Source organism: Leptodactylus fuscus, chromosome 3 (genome assembly GCF_031893055.1).
Source record: "Leptodactylus fuscus isolate aLepFus1 chromosome 3, aLepFus1.hap2, whole genome shotgun sequence".
In the NCBI taxonomy this organism is placed as follows: Eukaryota; Metazoa; Chordata; class Amphibia; order Anura; family Leptodactylidae; genus Leptodactylus; species Leptodactylus fuscus.
Genome location: NC_134267.1, coordinates 76,528,417 through 76,548,912, shown reverse-complemented (window position 1 = coordinate 76,548,912; position 20,496 = coordinate 76,528,417). Strand labels below are relative to the sequence as shown.

The following is a 20,496-nucleotide window of genomic DNA, read 5'->3' as shown; positions in this document are numbered from 1 at the left end:
CAGAACTATAAAGCTTCAGAATACTTACCTTAGCATAAATGACAGTTTAACATGTTTAATAAGATAGTTATTGAGGCATAATGGTTGCTAAATGTCATTACTCATCACATCCTCGCATAGCTTTTAAGTCCTCTGGTGTTAATATTTACACCATTGTCAAGTGACTAATTTGTTCCTCTGAGAATGTAGATTTTTACAACATAGATGTTACTTCTCTCTTGCTGAGTGGAAGTCTTTGTAGTAAAAAACACTTCTAATTTATTTTAAGCTAAGGGAGCCTTCACACAGAGTTACACTGCGCTCATTCTGAACGTAAAAACACGTTCAGAATGAGTGCGTAAAAAGCAGCTCCCATTGACTTGAATGGGAGCCGGCATACGTGCGCTCTCCATTGAAATCAATGGTAGGCTTTTTTCCCTATGCTTTCAATGTATTATGCGCATAATACATTGAAAGCAATAGGGAAAAAAGCCTCCCATTGATTTCAATGGAGAGCGCACGTATGCCGGCTCCCATTCAAGTCAATGGGAGCTGCTTTTTATGCGCTCATTCTGAACGTGTTTTTACATTCAGAATGAGCACAGCGTAAATCCGTGTGAAGGCTCCTTAAAGATACAAACAATGCAAAAGAGTTGCTCTACTATTTGACCTAGCATCTGCTTAAAAATGCTGTCTGCGTACCTTAAACCAGATATTTGGGGGCCACAAAAACAAACAGGAATAGGACCTAGCTTGAGTTTTATCTCAGGCTCAGGCCCCCTACACAAACCCATGATAATTCATGGGTGTATGTATACAAAATAATGGCCTGGTTAACATCTGCGTACGGTAATCCGTTTGGGAAATCCGCATGGGGACCCCCTGAATGGACTATCAAACGCATTGGCAAGCGGTGAGCTTATGAAAACACATAGAACCCATAGACTATAATGGGGTCATTGTGCTTTCCAAGCGGTGTCCACACGGAATATGCGGACAGAAAAGTACTTCATGATCTACTTTCCTGTCCACATGACTCGTGCAGAGACCACGCAGAAAGCACACGGACCCCATTATAGTCTATTGGGTCCGTGTGCTTTCACTGCTCACTGCTTGTCAATACATTCAGTAGTCCATTTTTTTTTAACTACATGCAAGAACTTTCATATTCTTTATAACATTAGTGATCTGCCTGCTGTGTTTGCTATACGGTTTGTGTTGGAGCATGTCTTTTTACAAATTGGGGGCTACAGCTTGTAGACCACCGATTGACATGATCCTATTTTATTTGTTTGTTAGTCAAAATTTGGTGTCAAAAATATACATAAGACATCTTACTCTTATGTATAATTCAACAGGACATAAACATAAGGAATATACATCATTTTATTTAATACGCCAAGGGAATACAAGTGACATATCGTACAGCAGATTTTTATGTTTTTTGAAGGCTATACAGTCTTTTAGATACATGCCAAACAAATTCATAAAGTAGTCATGTTACATGGATTTATTAATATCTTATGGTTACTTTCAGCACATACAAGATCACCTCAGATACATCAGAACCTGTAAAAAGAAAGGCTACAGAATGCAATGTTCAAATATCAAAAACATTCTTGTTCTATCGTTTGGAATCTTACTTCTGTATACTGCTTATATGGGACTTCAGACTCTACAGGTAAAGCAGAAGGTTATAAGATGAAATTAAATGGGTTTGCCTACAAAATAGGGCATAAGTGGTAGATCTTTTATAGATCAGAGGGATCTGACCACTAGAACCTCACCTGATCATTGTTGAAAGTTAGCTGTGGTAATCTTTTACCAATCACATGTGGAACTTTTACTCTATGGGTCCATTCACACGGAGGAAAATGTTGAGGAATCTGTTGTGGAATTCAGCACCAAATTCAACGCCATTTTCCTCTGTGAATGGACCCTTAGGGTGCTTTCACATGGAGGAAGTTGGCACTGATTCTGGCACGGACCCCACATCAGAATCAGCGCTGAAAAAACATTCCTATTGACTTCAATGGGTTCCGTTCTCTGCGCCGGAATCAATGGGAAAAAAGCCTCTCATTGATTTCAATGGGTTTTGTGCAAAAAACGGAACCCATTAAAGTCAATTGGAGTGTTTTTTTCAGCGCTGATTCTGATACGAGGTCCATGCCAGGATCAGCGCCAAATTCCTCCGTGTGAAAGTACCCGAAGGCCTTGTGTGCACCAGCAATGAGAAAAATGATGTTTAAAAACAGATTTGTTTGTTTTACATGAGTGTTTAGTTATTTAGTTACATGACAGTAGAAGTAATATGTGTCACCAAGGTGTATTAGACTCTTCCCTTCTGTCCCTATTTCCTTCACAGTAGAATAATGGATGACAAACTATTGTGCATTACTATGTAAAATTTACTGCAAAACAATGACACCATTTTAATAGCTAAATCACTGACCATGAACCAGAAGGGAAACAATTTTCCTAAGTTCTCTAAGTACGTTTGCATTGTCATTTTCCAATTTCAGTAAGATGAAGATTTTGAGAGTTATTAATTATAATGTCTCATGCATTAGCATGAAATGATATAATAACTCTCAGAATATGAGTATATCACCGTAGTATTCATATGCAAATGAAGGGAGAAGTGCCATGGGGGTGTATATTAGCTTGTGTGGCCTCCAGATCTAGATTCCCAGTCAAAGCACGTTCCCCTCATATGAATAAAACAGGGATTTACAAGAAAATGAGGATCCAAAGCTGAATAGAAGAAAAATATTTGGAAACTGCAGAATCCCCTCTATAACATACCGTGATTAGTTTTCTAATAAATTTACCGCCGACAGACTTTAATCTCAATACCAAATTGCAGGAAAAAAACACTGCGAAAAATGCAGCATTTTCAATACTGCATGTGTTTTTTGAAAAACACAGAATGTTAATGGGGAAACAATATTACTTACACATAGGTGAAATGTGGTGAAAAATGAAAGTGTTTCTGCTAGTTTTCACTATGTATGGATTTAAGGGAGTCTTAAAATTGCATTAAAATTGATTTAAAATGGATTTTAAAATTGATTGATTTAAAATGGATTTAAGGGAGCATTAAAATTGGTATCAGACTAATGGCGGTACCTTGTAGGACGGATTTTACACTTGCATGCATTGCAGCTCCATTTTCATAAAAGTCTGAATTTTATTCTTATGCAAATTATCAGAAAGAATGTTTCTTCTGCTGGGGCTTCACTGTTCTAAAGAGCTCTAACCGTCGTCCAGCCCCTCCCCCTTCCAATATGTCACACTTTGTTTACAGTTAGGGTGAATATCTGGAGAACAGAGCAAAGTCCCAGCAGGAGAAGAAATGGCCCTAAAGCCTTTTTCAGCAATAGTTGTATAAGAATAAATCACCGATTTTCATGAAAATGGAGCTACAATGCACAATAACAAAGGCATCTTTGGAAAGTGCAAAAAACAACCCAACAAGGTACTGTCATTAGTCATACAATGGTTTTCCTTCTGACAGACTCCCTTTAGCTTTGCCCTGCTTTTTTGCACCATTTCTTCACTTCGAGGCAAGAAATGTCCCGAATTACAAAGATACCATTGTGTATTTTGCTATATTTAGCACAAAAACATTTTTGATGTGTTTTAAAGGCATATTAAAAATCCTATTAAAGCTTTTAGAGCATGATGACTCTACACTGAATTTTGTATGATACATCTAAACTGTTCTGAATATGTAAGGAAACCTTATTATAAAGAAAGACAGACATGTTGCTATATGCATTTAATTTCTCTCTCATTACAGAGCAGTCTGAATAATATAGAAGGACTAGGTGTTGCATCACTAAGTGTAATGTATGTGTCCCTTAGTCTCTCCTCACTATTGCTGCCTCCTCTACTGATAAAGAAAATTGGATGTAAATGGACTATTGTAGCGTCTATGATTTGCTTCATCTCCTACAGTCTTTGCAACTTCTACCCAAGCTGGTAAATTTTACATACATTTTGGTGCAAGGATAATATAATATAGTATTATAGTATGTTTTATGTCATATCTAATCAGTTTTAACATATTATGAACAAACAACATTGTCCAATATTCTAAGAATTCTTTGCTAGTTTCGATTGTTACTTCCTGACTATTCATATAGGACATTAATTAATGCAATGTAATTAATCAAAATGTAAATAACTGGTTATAAAGCTTTCATGTTCTTTTTTAGGCCTACGCTTATTATTTCCTCTATACTTCTTGGGCTAGGGGGTGGACCCCTCTGGGCAAGCAAGAGTACTTATATAACAATAACTGGAAACAAAAATGCAGAAGCCAGCGGTAAATTATCCAAAGATGTTGTGAACCAGTATTTTGGAACTTTCTTTTTAATATGTCAAACTTGCCGTGTTTGGGGAAATCTTATTTCTTCTTTAGTATTTCACCTGACTCCAAATGCAGGTATAATATACGTTTTATCATTGTATTATCATCTCATTAGCAGTATAAATTATCATTATAGCAGGCAAATGACACAGCAGTGGTGTAAGGAATAGATGGATCCCCTCAGCTGTTTTGTAGCCAGTGTTATGTTTGATGATATACAGATGTACTACTGTTTATTACTAGAGATGAGTGAACAGTGAAATGTTCGAAATTCGATTTGAGTAGCCGCTCAATACTCTGTTCGATCGAATATCGAACCCCATTATAGTCTATGGGGAAAAAATACTTGTTAAGGGGGAAACCACTATTCGACTCAGGAGGGTCACCAAGTCCACTATGACAACCCCGGAAATGATGTCAACACCCTGGAATGCAACTGGGACAGCAGGAGAAACATGTCTGGGGGCATCTAACATGCCCAAGTCACTGTATTGCGTCGGGATCCCTGTCAGCTTGCGATATGTGGGAACTTACTTTTTCCCATAGGAATGCGTTGATTGCATTGAATGCATTGATTGGCCGAATGCCATACAGAGTACAGCATTCAGCCAATCAACGCTGGTTCTGCCGGAGGCTCGTCTGTGAGTTGGTGGAGTCTAATATCGGACCAGAATGGAGACTGCTGTGGACCGATTTTAGACTCCGCCTTCTCCGGCAGAACCAGCGTTGATTGGCCAAATGCTGTACTCTGTATGGCCTCTGTATGCCTACACCGGAGATGCAACCGAGCTGAGCGCACGGCCAACACTGCTACACCGGAGATGTGAACCCTGCTGCACACTCAGCTCTGTACTCTGTATGGCATTTGGCCAATCAACGCTGGTCAATGCATTCCTATGGGAAAAAGTTAGCTCGCGCATATCGCAAGCTGGCAGGGATCCCGACCAGATAGAGCCCCAAAGAGCTAAGTGAGTGACATTCCCACCTAAATAAAGGTAATCTCTAGCTAACCCTGCCTGTAGATCTATCCCTGTCTCACAGTCACATAGTTCACAGTCTCATATGAACCGGATATTAAATCCACTATTCGTATAAATTGGAGGTCACCTGATTTAGCCAGCCAATTACTTTTTCTGATTTTTTTTCGATGCCTCCGTTGTCGTAGTTCCTGTCTCACCTCCCATGCACAGTTATTGGTGCAAAAAAAGCACCAGGGAAGGTGGGAGGGGAATATAATTTTTAGTGAGTTTGCCACCTGGTGTTCGACTGGAATCGAACATCTTGAACAGTCTGATATCCGATCGAACATGTACTCCATCGAACACTGTTCGCTCATCTCTATTTATTACAATACTGTGTTATATAAGATATGACTTAAAGAGGTTGTGCTGTTATAGAAACTTTTCCCTTATCTCCAAGACTATCTCCAAGGCATAAGTGACTGATTACTAGGGGACCCAGTGATCAGGAGCACAGTATATGTGAATGTGACAAATTTATGAGGGACTTGTAATATATAGTGTGTTGCTGAGAAGCAACACACTGTACCATTGTAGCAACCATAGTGGCTACTACAGGGCCCGGGACCTTAGGGGGATCGGTAAATAAGGCCACCATTATGTAAAGAAAAATTTGCCAATAAAAATTATCTGATTTAAAAAAAAAATAAGGCCACCAACCCATGGCAAGAGTATTTGTTGGGCGATCCTCAACAAATACTAATATTATTATACTCTAGGGTCTCTTCAGACTCCAGAGTATAATGATCGGAGGCCCAGGGGAGGGGAAAAACATAAAAGCCAGTCAGGGGCAGCATGGTGGCTCAGTGGTTATCACTGGAGCCTTGCGGTGCTGGAGTCCTGGGTTTGAATCCTACCAAGGACAATATCTGGGTTTCCTCCCATACTCTAAAGACGTACTGATAGGGAAAAAATTGTACATTGTAGCCCTATATGGGGCTCACAATCTACATTTAAGAAAAGAAAACAACTAAAAACCAGTGTTACTCACCTCTCCTGTGCTTCAGTTCACTCCCTGCCATCTTTGGGCCTCTTTAGTGTCGTTACAGATGTCACGTGGGTTTAGCTGGTGTCATGACATATAATGACACCAGTGTAACTCACATCTGTGCCGAAATTGAAGAGGGTCAAATATACCACGGAGTGATGGCAAGAGCACAGGAGAGGTGAGTAACACTGGTTTTTATGTTTATCACTTCCCCTGGTCCTCCGATCATTATATTCTGTGTGGATGGGCCACTATGGGACATAATACTGTGCGGAGGGGCCACTATGGCACATTATACTGTGTCGTGAAGACGCTATGAGACATTTTACTGTCTGAAGGCCATTTTGGGACATTATAGTGATGGGTCATTATACTATGTGGGGGCCAGAAACGGGGGCACTATGGCGTGGGGGTAGGGGGCCCAAGTTAAAAGTTTTCTATGGGGCCCAACCTTTTCTAGTTAAACCCCTGCTATGTGCGACTGACACAAGACTGTTGAGGGATGTGAAAAACCTGCCACTATGAAGTTCATGTGCCCCAGTAGATTATATTCAGGCTAAGGACCCGTGTAATGAAACACAAGTAAAAAACGCTGCAGAAAAAAATGCATTGAAACCAGCAAACATTTTTTTGCTGCATTTTTCTCTGCTTTTTTAATTTCCCTTAATAAATCTATAGGGAAAATGCTTGCGTTCTGCAGCTAAAAGTGACATGCAGCTTTTTATTAAATGCATACACTTTTGAGAACTCGGCTTTTCCACAGCTCTTTCACAATGTGTGGATGGGATTTGCTAGAGTCTCATTCACTGTGTTGGCATTGTAAAATGCAGCGTTTTTTTCTGCTACGTTTCCATAGCAGCCTAAAATGCGGTGTGTCCACAATGTCGGGCCTTAGTTTCACAGACGTAGCATATGAATAAAAACGGACTTATTCAAAGACTACTGAGGCAATTTACATACAAAAGGTAGGTGTGGAACAGCCTTTCTAAAGCCTATGCAAGGATGTGCTTATCTAAAAATGACTTTTCCCAATGATAGAGTCCCTTTAAACACACTCTTCAAATAGATGAAATATTTGATCCTATTTTGTTTCCAGGTCTGGAGGCACCAAATCAAACTGTATGTGGAGCGGGCGACTGCCCCGTTGCGTTGACTCAAACTGGGAATAATACTTCTGGTCGACCATCAAATACTGTGATCTATATTCTTCTTGGATCTTATACTGGTATGTAGTTATACAGTGATGAAAAGCTTAATATTGTGTTTATCATATGTTTCTATTTCACTACTTTTTATTATTATATTTTATGTACAGAGATACATTTAACACCTATATAGGCCAAAAATGTTGCAGGAAATGTCTGCACCAAAAAAATAATTTGCACCAAACACTCTTGTACCATATTTATCAAGTTTTTTTTTAGACACATACAAATTGTACAAAAAATAGGAGAGACTATTGTGAAAAGTGTTTGGCTCTGGGGGAAATGGACATGGCATGTGTCAATATGAATTTTGGCACATTTTTTTCTGGCAAAACTTTGCCAACTAATAGGAAGTGTAATATTAGACTACACTCTAAGGCCCCATTAACATTTGTGTTAGGGTTTCCGTTCGTGGAGTCCGCTTAGGGACCCCCCGAACCGAAACCTATACACATTAAATTGCTTACCTGGGAAACCCACGGACCCCATAGACTATAATGGGGCCCATATGGTCTCTGTTCAGTTTCCACAAAAAACATGTGGAGAGAAAAGTCCTGCAGCACTTTTTCTCTCCGAATGGTTCGGGTGGAAACCGAGTGGAAACCACACGGACCCTATTATAGTCTATGGAGTCCGTGTGTTTTCCCAGGTAACCGCTTTCTAATGCGTATAGGTTTCAGTTCGGTGGGTCCCCAAGAATGGGACTGATTTATCAAACAGCATCAGGCACTATGATAAATCTGGCACATTTTAAGGCTTAGTTCACACGGGGGGGCGTACAGGCGGATTTTGGCCATAATTCTAACGCGGGAAGCCGCTGTAGAATATGGCCAAAATCCACCTGCCACGACTTCGACAGCTGGTCCAGCGTAGGCCCAAATGAATGGCGGACGCCATGAAGAAAGGGCAGCGGTCCCCATAGACCAGCATTGTGAGGGGGCAGATTATGACGCGGATTCCGCACCATAATCTGCCCTCTCTGCGCCCGTGTGAACGGGCCCTTAGGGCGATCCATAGACTGTCAAAGAGGAATTTATAATCTCCTCTATTCTAGATCAGACATACTTATTCCATCCAGTAGGTGGCAGCATCACACAATGATTCTGCTTCCTGCTAAGTAGGAAACCAGAGGCTTGGCAGTATCTACAAATCTCCAAGTTGCTGGTGATCTAACGCTAGGTTCACACATGCATCTGGGTTTCCGCGGACCCCATATACAATAATGGAGTCTACCGGGTTTCTGCCCGAAAAATGTGAAATTTTTCAAGCGGGTTCGGGGACAGAAACCTGAACGGAGGGTAGGCTCAGGTGTGAACCTAGCCTTAAAAGGAAGAAGTGGAAGAAAAGAATGACAGGAAAGTGTTTGACATTTTCCATCTTTGTTATGTCATCGTTGTCTTCAAATACAAAGTGAGGATAGGGGCTGTGCATATTAGCTTGATAGTTTATGTCATTAAAGGGGAATGGTGTGCGCAGTCCAGACACAGTTCTTGTACTAGAGCCGTCTAATGTTTTGGGCGCACCATCTAAGAACCTGTAGTAAATAGACAATAAAACTGTGCATGTCTTGTGCTATACCATTATTATGTTAGAGCCCAGGCTTAATGGAGGATCATCTGGAACTGCAGTCAGGTGAATGGGACGGAGTTGTAATACAAATCACCGCTGCAATAAATTTATAGTCCTGTGCATAGTGATCTGTGAAGAGGCATCAGCTTACCTGAGCACTAGAACTTCTTGAGGCTAAGCCTCATGTTAGCAGGCTGTAGCAAAAATGCACTGTGGGAAAAATTGTGGTGCCAATGCATTATGGTGTTTCCTGCAGAACTTTTCACAGAAAGTCCGCAGAGGTTTCCTCTGTGGACTTGCTGCTTCCATTATTCTTATAGGGAAACCACTGGTGTTTCTGTAGGTAAAACTGACATGCTGCGATTTCCAAAACCACTACAGTAAACCACATCAGCATGTCCACTGCATGTATTTAACCCACATTTTCTGTGAAAAGCACTGCAGGAAAAAACATGATACGTTGCCACCACGTTTTTTCCTGCTACGTCCTGCAATGTGGCGCTTTAGCCTTCAAGTTGATTTTATTGGCAGCAATATTAAACTTTGACAATAATAAGTTTGGTCATAACAAATTGCTAGTGTATATGTCAAATGTTCATTGGCTGATATAAACTAGTCAGTGAGACATGCCTGGAGTTTTTCATTTGTGTTGCATGTTCTGTGCATGAAATGTATATGGAAGGTCATTTTTATGTACTAAATCCCTGTTTTTCCCTTTCAAGGATGTGGCGTGTTAGCTGTATTAATAGTAATCATATTTTTGGATCAAATTCAAGGAGACAGAGATAAAAATGAAATAAACTGCGGTTCCACACTTCTTGCAGCATTTAAGCATCTCCGTGATAAGCGACAATGCCTTCTTATTCCACTTACTATGTTTAGTGGTTTTGAACAGGGATTTATTGCCAGCGATTTCACCAAGGTATACATGTAATCTTTTTACACAAATATTTAGAATAAAGTCATTGCCAGGTAGCAAGCAATGATAGTACAGCTTTCATTTTGCATTCTGTTCCTGAAAAATGAAAGCTGCATTGTGATTGGTTGCTATGATCAACTATGTTTAATAAATCTGCCCCATTATATATTTATTTCTTAAAGTATAGCAAAACTTTCAAGCGGCTTTTTGACTTTCTGGCAGGATTTGTGTCATTAAAGGGATTCTACCATTAAACTACTTTTTTTTCTAACTACCATGTCGGAATAGCCTTAAGAAAGGCTATTCGTCTCTTACCTTTAGACGTGGTCCCCGCCATGCCGTTCCGTAGAAATACCGGTTTTAACCGGTATGCAAATGAGCTCTCCGCAGCAATGAGGGCGGGCCCCAGCGCTGAAAGGCCGATGAGCGCATCCCCATTGCTGCCCGAGAGCTCTTTCCTGCGCCGCCTCCTTCTTCTGCAGCAACTCCGCCTCTTCTGGCTTCTCTTGCTCTTGTAGTTAGATACAGGAGCACAGAGAGGCCACCCCAAAATGGCCGCCGGCCAGCTCCTGTATTGAACTGCAAGAGCGTCTACCCAAAAATGGCCGCCAGCGGCCATTTTTGGGTAGCCGCTCTTGCAGTTCAATACAGGAGCCGGCCGGCGGCCATTTTGGGGTATCTGCTCTTGCAGTTCAATACAGGAGCTGGCCGGCGGCCATTTTGGGGTAGCCGCTCTTGCAGTTCAATACAGGAGCTGGCCAGCGGCCATTTTGGGGTGGCCTCTCTATGCTCCTGTATTGAACTACAAGAGCAAGAGAAGCCAGAAGAGGCGGAGTTGCTGCAGAAGAAGGAGGCGGCGCAGGAAAGAGCTCTGGGCAGCAATGGGGACGCGCTCATCGGTGTTTCAGTGCTGGGGCCCGCCCTCATTGCTGCGGAGAGCTCATTTGCATACCGGTTAAAACCAGTATTTCTACGGAACGGCGCGGCGGAGACCACGTCTAAAGGTAGGAGACGAATAGCCTTTCTTAAGGCTATTTCGACGTGTTAATTAGAAAAAAAGGTAGTTTAATGGTAGAATCCCTTTAATAAATGTTGTAGTATGCTTTGTAATGGTCTTTAATACCTTACCATGAAATCCAGATGCTGTCCCTTTCAGGGTCACTATGAACAATTATATCTCGGGGATTATAAAAATTAGAACAGTAGTATATACATACATGTAAATAAACATATGAACAGCTCTGCGCGTAAAAATACGCGCGTTAAAAAAAAAGCCATTGAACTCAATGGCTAACTACATTTTACACGTGTATTTTTACACGTGTAAAATGGACAAAATGAGCAGAGCGTTACATCGTGTGAAGGCAGCCTAAAGGTAAAAAAAAAAAAAAAACACAACAAAAAACAAAAAAATATACTCACCTGTCCCTAGTGCTCCGGTGTCTGCCTCTGCTCTCCTTCTATAATATTTCCATAAATATCATTGGTTGGAAACGTGGGCGGGATTAGGATAGTTATATCATGTATTATGCAGATGTTTATAAGTATCCTAATCCTGACTACATTTCAACCAGTTATATCTGTAGAAATATAGATAGCATGGCTACATTAATCTCCACTTTCATATGGCATCAAAAGCAAGTTTGTAGGTTTTATAATGTCCGAGATATAACTGTTTGTAACAACACTCCTCTACTCACATTTTCTCTACATTTTACACCGCCCATACTCTTAAGCCCATACTCCATATACAGTAACATTCAGTGAGAGGCAGGAACAGGTCTCAATACAGAAGCAAAGGGAACAGTGAAAAAATGCTGTATTTTACATAAAGGGTCCAAAATGTGTTCATAAAGTATATTACAAAATGTATTCATGACACAAAAACTGACAGAAAATCAAAAGTTGTCCTCATGTTTATTTATGTTTTAGAAATCCAAAATAATGACAACCCCCATTTTCCTATTTTACAAATAACAAAATAAACATTAGGTATCACCATTTCCAAAAATGCCTGAACTATTAAAAACTATAAGTATTTAACTCCTACAGTGAATATTGTGACACAAAATGTCTAAATAGTTTTTTTGTCACTTCTCCTCAAAAAATGTTGTAAAATGTGATTAAAAAGTCAGCACGGTGGCTTAGTGGTTAGCACTGCAGGCTTGCAGCGCTGGAGTCCTGGGTTCAAATCCTACCAAGGACAACATCTGCAAGGAGTTTGTATGTTCTCCCTGTGTTTGCGTGGGTTTCCTCCCATACGCCAAACACATAATGAAAGTGAACCAATGATGGTACAAATAAAAACAACAGTTTATAAGAGCCTTACATGGTTCCGTAGCCAGAAATATAAAAAGTTATAGGTGTCAGAATATCAAGAGGAAAAAAAAACTCTTTTTGAACAAAAAAAAAATGCTGACAACTGTATAAGGCTAAGTTCACACCTGCCCCAGACCTCTGCTCAGGAATTCTGTTCCCCATTCCTCTTTAAAATTAGGAGACAAAAAAAAAGGACGTTTCTCTCTGCATTTTTCCACATTTTTTGGGTCGAATTTGGACGGAAATCCGGCGGGCCATATTATAGCGGGTATAGTGGGTAACTGCTTTTTTAAACAGACTGGGTTTCCTTTTGTGGGGTCCCAAAACGGACCACATGAATGGAAACCAAAACGCAAGTGTGAACCTACCTTAGTTTAGTATTATCATGATTATACTGACCCACAGAATAAGGGTAGCAAGTCATTTTTACGGCAAATAAGTGCTGTAAAAAGAAAACCCTTAAGAAATGACACAACTTAAATTTTCTCAATGTTATCCCATTGTTAAATGTTGCCAGCTTACCAATACATTATATGGAATATCAAATTCCATATATCAGGTTCCACTTGGCAGGGAGGAAAAAGTAAAAATGAACATTTGCTGTGATAAGAGTAGATTAAAGATGATCTCTCCACTCTCCTAACATGTGATATATATATATATATATATATATATATATATATATATATATATGTGTTCAGGGTCATGCTTACTGATAGTTTTGCATTGTATTGTTTCTCTTTTATTCTCATTATTAGAAATTTATGGACAATTAGGTGTGACCCATTGTGGTGTATCTTTACATAGTATCCCATCACTGCTAAGTGTATAGGTGAATGATAACACTCAGTTGTCTTTTTAGTTATACATTTCCAGGAGGAATAATAGAGGAACATCACAATACAGAGCTCATGTAAAATATGCTAGAGAATTGTTATTTCATGGGGATACAAGTATTTATTAAATTAGAAATATTAGGAGTAGTGACGGGCCTTCTTTAATTCAAACATGTCAGCTCAATTGCAAGCTATGATTTTGTCATGTGACACTTTCTACATGCATATTTTTCATTTTTTTAGGAGTCAGATAGCATACAAACACATAACACAACATAAAAGTGTTTTTAATCAAATAACGTATTTGAGTAATTTTAATTGAATACTTTTTAGCAACCTCAAACATTAAAATTTCACTTTCTGAAATTCATAGAAAGAATACCATGTCCAATATACTAAGTATATTTGGTTTTTTTATTCAATCAAAGTTTATTTGTTTTGTGATAATATGTTTGGGAATAATTTAGTGTCTTTACTTGAAAACACTGAGCAAACAAAGCAATACCAGAACAGAGTTGCTACCCCTCATTCTCCATTGAGGCTCCTGACTCCTGAATTACACCAAGGATAGAACTTGGACAAATAATATTGGAGAACTCAACTTTGGATATTTAAACCATTAACTGTAGGGTTTGGTGAAATTTATGTTTCACACAATTTAGTAAGGTCTAAACTGGTATAAAAATATTGTGTTTTTTTGTTTTATTCTCCAGTCTTATGTAACCTGTATTTTGGGATTAAAATATGTGGGCTTCGTAATTATCTGTTTTGGTGTTACAAATGCAGCATGTGCCGCTATATTCGGAAAACTTTCTCAATACACAGGAAGAGTTCCCTTGTTTTTACTTGGTAAGTACAATCATGGATAATTACGGAATTTTTCAGACTCAGGACGTACCCGGGTTTAGACAACAAAAAATATATTATACTAATAAAACCTTTGTTATGTTCTAAGGAAGTGCAGTAGTTAAGGCCACTGGTTTGGTGATTGAGGGCAGTGGTTTGTACAAACTGGCTTTTTGTATCATGTGAAAGAGGTGACACTAAGATTACAGCGCTATCTAAATTATTTCCAGAAATATCACTGGTTGAAAACTCAGTTGGGTTTGGGATTGTTTTATCATATATACTATACAGCTGCATATAAATATCCTAATGATTAAGATAATAATTCAGATAATAATCTCCTCTTTCATATGAGACCATAAGCAAGTTTCTATGTTTTATAATGTCTGAGATATAACAGTTTGAAGTGACCCTCCCTCACCCTGATTTTCTCTACTACGCAAATACTGCCAGAAATCAAAAGTTGTCCTAAAGTTTAATTATGCTTTAAGGGTTAAACAATCGGGATCTGTGTTATTACGGTGCTGGCTGTTGCAGCGGGTATCTGGCTTTTAGTTACAATGGGCCTCATGCGGTAATCGCACAGGCTCATGTACATGCAGGTTCTTGTCTTCATATACAGAACTGATACCAATGTGATACAATGTAAATAACAGTTAAAAATCCAATCAATTCTAATATGCCTAGGTACATTCAGACTTCCTATCAGCTCATAAATGTATTGCCAGTAGGAAAAGGGTAAATGGGGATCCAAGGATCCAAAGGCTGAACAGGGAAAAGAACATCCCCTTCGTCCCAATGGCAGCTTCGTCAGGGTTAAAAAAAACTGCAAGGCTAAGGCCCCATGTGGTGTCCTGCAGCAAAAAAGCGCTGCTGGAAAAACCTCAGCAGCAGTGCATTATGGTTATTCCCGCAGTGCTTTAGACAGAAAGTTTGCAGAGGTTTCAAATATACCTATGGGGAAACAACCACCATTTCTGTAAGTATAATTGACATGCTGTGATTTCCAAAACCGGTTACATATAGTAGATTCTCAAAGCAGCTCTTCAGTTAAGAGCTTAAGGCTCCACCTTGCAGACCCAAACAGTGAAGACAGGGACACAAAAATGTGCAGCAAACAGGTTTATTTACAAAAATAAAACAAACTCCTGCTTGCCCGAGCGACTAACTACGCAGAAGTTCAAACCTAACTACTGTACATGTGTGGCTTACTACCGGCCATATGAAAAACACAAGTAAAAATTGGTCTCAGCGGACTCAGGGTTACAGAACAGACCCAATCACTTACTCTGTATGATCGCTTAACTTGTCTGTGCTGCAAATGCAACCAAAAATAGGAAATGCTTCATAATTTGTGGTTCTTTCCTACAGCTTGGACACACGGCCGTAAAAACTGTGGATGTGTGTATGGGGCAATTGAAATGAATAGTTTTGTACTTTTATCTGCAGTTGATGACCCGTCATGGAGCCTTAGTTATCTACAAATTTGAATATGGGTATATATTAATAGGAGGGCTAAGGCCCCACATAGCGAGCTGCAGCCTAAAAACACTGTGAAAAAAAAAATGGGGCAGAAACACAATGCGTTGTTTTCACAGCATTTTTCAGTTTTTTGGTTTCCATTATATCTATATAGAAAACACCATGACATGCTGCAATTTGCAAAAATGCAATTGTTTTTCAAATCGCAGCATTTCCATTTCACATTTTTTTCTGCAATGTATGGAGGGGAATAGCCAGAATCTCATCTACTTTGCAGGTAATGTAAAATGTAGCCGCCACCGGCAAAACACTGCGTTTGCACAAAGTGTGGCCCAGACCTTAGGCTGTTGCCTGCAAGATCTGAGAAAACATTCACCATCTTTCCCTGTAGGGACTGACTTCTGAGCTCATAACTGGATGAATTCTTTAAATGTCTTTGCCAAAATATGACATTGTAATTTATCAGTTAACACATATAACACATGTAAATTCTTTCTTTACTAATAGGTGCCGCTATTAATATTGGATGCATTATTGGCTTCTTGATATGGAAGCCAGCATCTGGCAACTTTGCAGTGTTTTTTGTCATGTCTGGACTATGGGGGATTGCAGATGCAGTGTGGCAAACACTACTAAGCTGTAAGTATGATATAGCTTGCCAATACCAATGGCCAAACAATATTTATATTAGTGGTTCTCTTCATACCGACATTTTTATGGGAATTTTAACATTGACCTTCTTTGTATGAACCAAATTTGATGATAAATATTACACTAATGCACCGTTCACACTTGCACCTGGTATCCGCCCGTTGTGAATCTGCCTTAAGGGTGCATTCACACTACGTAAACGGCAGCTTATTCTGAACGTAAAACACGTTCAGAATAAGTGGCTTATAAAGCAGTTCCATTCATTTCTATGAGAGCTGGCATACGAGTGCTCCCCATAGAAATGAATGGGCTGCTATTTTCACTACAAGCAGTCCCATTGAAGTGAACGGGGAGTGCTTGCTTGTACGGCTCAGAACGAGCAGAGCTAGCAGTAAACGCGGGCACTTCCCATTCACTTCAATGGGACTGCTCGTAGTGAAAAAAGCAGCCCATTCATTTCTATGGGGAGTGCTCGTATGCCGGCTCCCATAGAAATGAATGGGAACTGCTTTATACGCCGCTTATTCTGAACATGTTTTATGTTCAGAATAAGCTGGCGATTACGTAGTGTGAATGCACCCTAGGAAAAAAAACAAAAAACAACAGACTGGAAACGGTTTGGAAACAGTTCGTTTAAAAACCCATTCACTTCAATGGGTTTTTAAAACAATTGGCAGGTGTCCGTTTTCAGCCTTTCCACCGTGTGTAGATATACCGGAATCCAATATTTACATTGTTATATTCAAAGGTACAAGATCTTGAAATGGCAATAGCTGAGCATGCAGGATTTATATCATTTTGTTTGTCATTTGTGTTCACATAATTCTTATTACCAATGTGTTGCTACTTGCACATAAATAGAAATCTATATTTTAGCTTCACATTGTCTTGGGTAGTGGAAATAGTTCCATAATAGTGTATGAGGGAATATGGTTAACCACTTCCGTACCGCCCATAGACTATATACGTCCGGGAAGTGGTTGCCTAGTTCTGACAGGACGGTCAGAACATAGTAGCTGCACGGAGATCGTGCAGCTACTGAAGCTGGGAGCCAGCTGTAACTTCAGCCGGAGCTCCCAGAGAGATGGCAGGGAAGGTTTATTCCCATCCCTGCCTTCTCGATCGCTGTGTATACAGTGCTCAATGAGCGCTGTATACATGGCTATGGGCGCTGCCATGATGCGGCCGCCCTCTGACCCGGCGGTCACGTGATCCGCCGGGAGCAGCGTCTTGCAAGAGATCAGCTCTGTATACTACGTATACAGCGTGCAGGAGGCTGTATTCCTCCTGCAACTGAGGCTAAATATAACAGCCCCAGTTATAGGGGAAATCAGCCTCAAGTACAAAAAAAAAGTGATCAGATGTCCCCAAAGGTCTCTTATGACCTTATGGGGACACAATCTGAAAAGAAAAAAAAAATAAAAAAAAAAAATAAAAATATATATATATATATAATGAAAAAGTTTTTAAAAAATGTAAATAAAATAATAAAAAAATAATAATAATACGCTAATAAAACGCCGTTATTAAAGGTTGTAGACCCACCCCCGATGACACCATACAAAATAAAAATTACCGTAACTGTTCTATAAAGTTTTTCAGTGACTCTTTGTGTTATTAACCCCTTCCCGACATGCGCCGTAATAGTACGGCGCGTGTCGGGTCTGTAACTATGGCGACCGCCCGGGAGCCGGGCGGCCGTCATAGCCGCCGGGTGTCTACTGCTTTAAGCAGTAGACAACCGGCTCTAATGCCTCCGATCGGTCCCCGGACCGATCGGAGGCATTAACCCCTCCGGCGCTGCTGTCAAAGGCGCCGGAGGCGCCATTTTCCTGGCGGCGCATGGGCGCCGCCATTTTGGCAGGGATCGCCGGCTCCTGGAGCATGCTCCAGGGCCGACGTCATGTTGCCATGACAGCCGAGAGCCTTGTTAAAGGCTCCCAGCCGGTCTGCAAATTCTCTCTTTTGCAGGCTGGTGTATACAGCCTGCAAAAGAGATGATGATTTTTTGCAATGCATTAGCATTGTAATGCATTGCATTAGTGATCAGACCCCCTGGGGTTCAACACCCCTAGGGGGTCTAATAAATGCAAAAAAAAAATAAAAGTAAAAAAATATATAAAAAAATATAAAAAGTATTAAAAGTTCAAATCACCCCCCTTTCCCTAGAACAAATATAAAAGTAGTTAGAAACTGTGAAACATATACATGTTAGGTATCCCCGCGTCCGAAATCGCCCGCTCTACAAATCTATAAAAATATTTTTCCTGTTCGGTAAACGCCGTAGCAGGAAAAATAGTCAAAAGTGCCAAACCGCCGTTTTTTCACTGTTTTAATTCTGATAAAAATTTGAATAAAAAGTGATCAAAGCAATAACATTTCCCGAAAATGGTAGAACTAAAAAGTACACCCGGCCCCGCAAAAAAAGACGCCCTATGCATCCCCGTACACCTTTGCATAAAAAAGTTACGGCTGTCAGAATATGGCGACTTTTAGAAAAAAATTTTTTTAACACCGTTTTGGAATTTTTTTTAGGGGTCAAAATGTAAATAAAACCATATAAATTTGGTATCCCTGGAACCGTACCAAAACACAGAATATAGGGGACATGTCATTTTGGCTGCACAGTGAACGCCGTAAAACCAAAGCCCATAAGAAAGTCGCAGAAATGCATTTTTTCTTCAAATCCACCCCATTCTGAATTTTTTTCCTGCTTCCCAGTACATTATATAGAATAATTAATGGTGGCATCATGAAGAAAAAATTGTCCCGCAAAAATTAAGACCTCATATGGCTCTGGGAGTGGAGAAATAAAAAAGTTATGGGGTTTAGAAGGAGGGGAGTCAAAAACGAAAAACGAAAATCAAAAAATGCCATCGGCGGGAAGGGGTTAAATAAAAACAAATAATAAATTGAAAACCAGACACATTTTCCCTCCTATTATGTTTATATGTTCCCAGATATAAAAAAAATTAAAACACATTCGAAAATAAAAACAACATAAAAATAAAGCCCTATGTGTCCCCGAAAAAAAACGCAAAAATTAGTTGACTGAGACATATGAGAAAAAATTTACAGACCTCAAAACTGCACGTACAAAAAACCTGAAAATGTGTCTGGTCCTGGACCACAAATTGGCCCGGTACTGAAGTGGTTAAATAAGCGAATGTGCGGTGTTAGATCTCAAATTTCGTATTGTTTATATTGTTTTTTAACTATTGCTCTTATCTTGCAGCCTTATATGGTGTTTTGTTTGAAAAAAATAAGGAAGCCGCCTTTGCCAATTTCTCTCTCTGGGAATCACTTGGATTTGCCATTGCCTTTGGATACAGCTCATTTTTATGTGTATATGTTAAACTCTATATATTACTGTGTGTTATTGTAGTAGGAATTCTGCTCTATGGAGCTGTGGAATATATAGAACACAGGAAAGCATCTGCAACAAGTGAAGAAGGACCCAAAGATTAATATAACACATAAGCCGGGACTATAGAGTTATACTCAAAATCAAGATACAATATACTGGCTAAAATTTCATAACTTTGAGGTGACTTGAAATATGTTTTGTTTAAATGCAGCCTACCATCACCAAAACCGATGATATGTTGTAAGAGCTAATGGCGGCACAGCAAGCATAACTTCTTTATGCCAAGGCTCCACATTTAAGAAACATCATTTTTGGCTGCTGCTGCTGTGGAAACGTAGCGGAAAATAAAGCTGTATTTCACAGTATTGAGATTTTAGTAAACTCATCCAAACATTATGGGGAAAAAAACGCTGAGGAAAAGCTGTACTTTTTTTTTTTTCTGCAGCGTTTTTTATAGCTGCATTTTGCTAGTCAAGGTCTCAAAATGCAATCCTTTTTCGGAGAAAATACATGTGAATTGTTTGGTACAGCCGGAGTATTATGCAACTGGAGTACACCACCTCTAAAACAGTGTACAAGTGGTGTAAGACCCATTTTGCTGGTGGCAGATTCTCTTTAAGACGTCATTTATATTATAAAATTTTAGTTTTTCTTGTGTGCCGTTTTTTTTTTTCATCTAGGGTTAAGTAATTCAGAGTTTTTTCTGTACATGGCACTGATAGTTTTCCATCAGATGCCTGTAATTCCTCATGGTTACCCATCTGATCCACAATACTATGTGGTGCTATGTTATATTAATATGGCATCCCCTACTGGTAGTGAGGACATAATAAATCATCTGTTACTATGGACATCACTTTTATTTTGCACAAGTTGTCATAAATAAAGTGTACGTCAGGATCAAACAGGGCAGTTTCATGCCATTTCTTGTACAGTTAATG

General features: G+C 39.6%; 1 protein-coding gene across 2 annotated transcripts; it reads left to right on the top strand.

Moving 5' to 3' along the window:
- The first annotated feature begins 1,570 nt into the window (after positions 1 to 1,570).
- On the top strand, positions 1,571 to 19,662 carry LOC142196628 (protein unc-93 homolog A-like). Of its 2 annotated transcripts, XM_075266606.1 has the most exons (8): positions 1,571 to 1,660; positions 3,782 to 3,963; positions 4,200 to 4,440; positions 7,466 to 7,586; positions 9,858 to 10,057; positions 13,923 to 14,058; positions 16,045 to 16,176; positions 19,424 to 19,662. In XM_075266606.1, exons 1-8 carry the CDS (start codon positions 1,571 to 1,573, stop codon positions 19,654 to 19,656), a joined length of 1,335 nt encoding a protein of 444 aa, XP_075122707.1. In that variant the 3' UTR covers positions 19,657 to 19,662. The 2 variants fall into 2 exon arrangements, with proteins under 2 accessions (XP_075122707.1, XP_075122708.1); XM_075266607.1 differs by lacking the exon at positions 7,466 to 7,586 and having other exon boundaries at positions 4,200 to 4,429.
- The last annotated feature ends 834 nt before the right edge of the window (positions 19,663 to 20,496 follow it).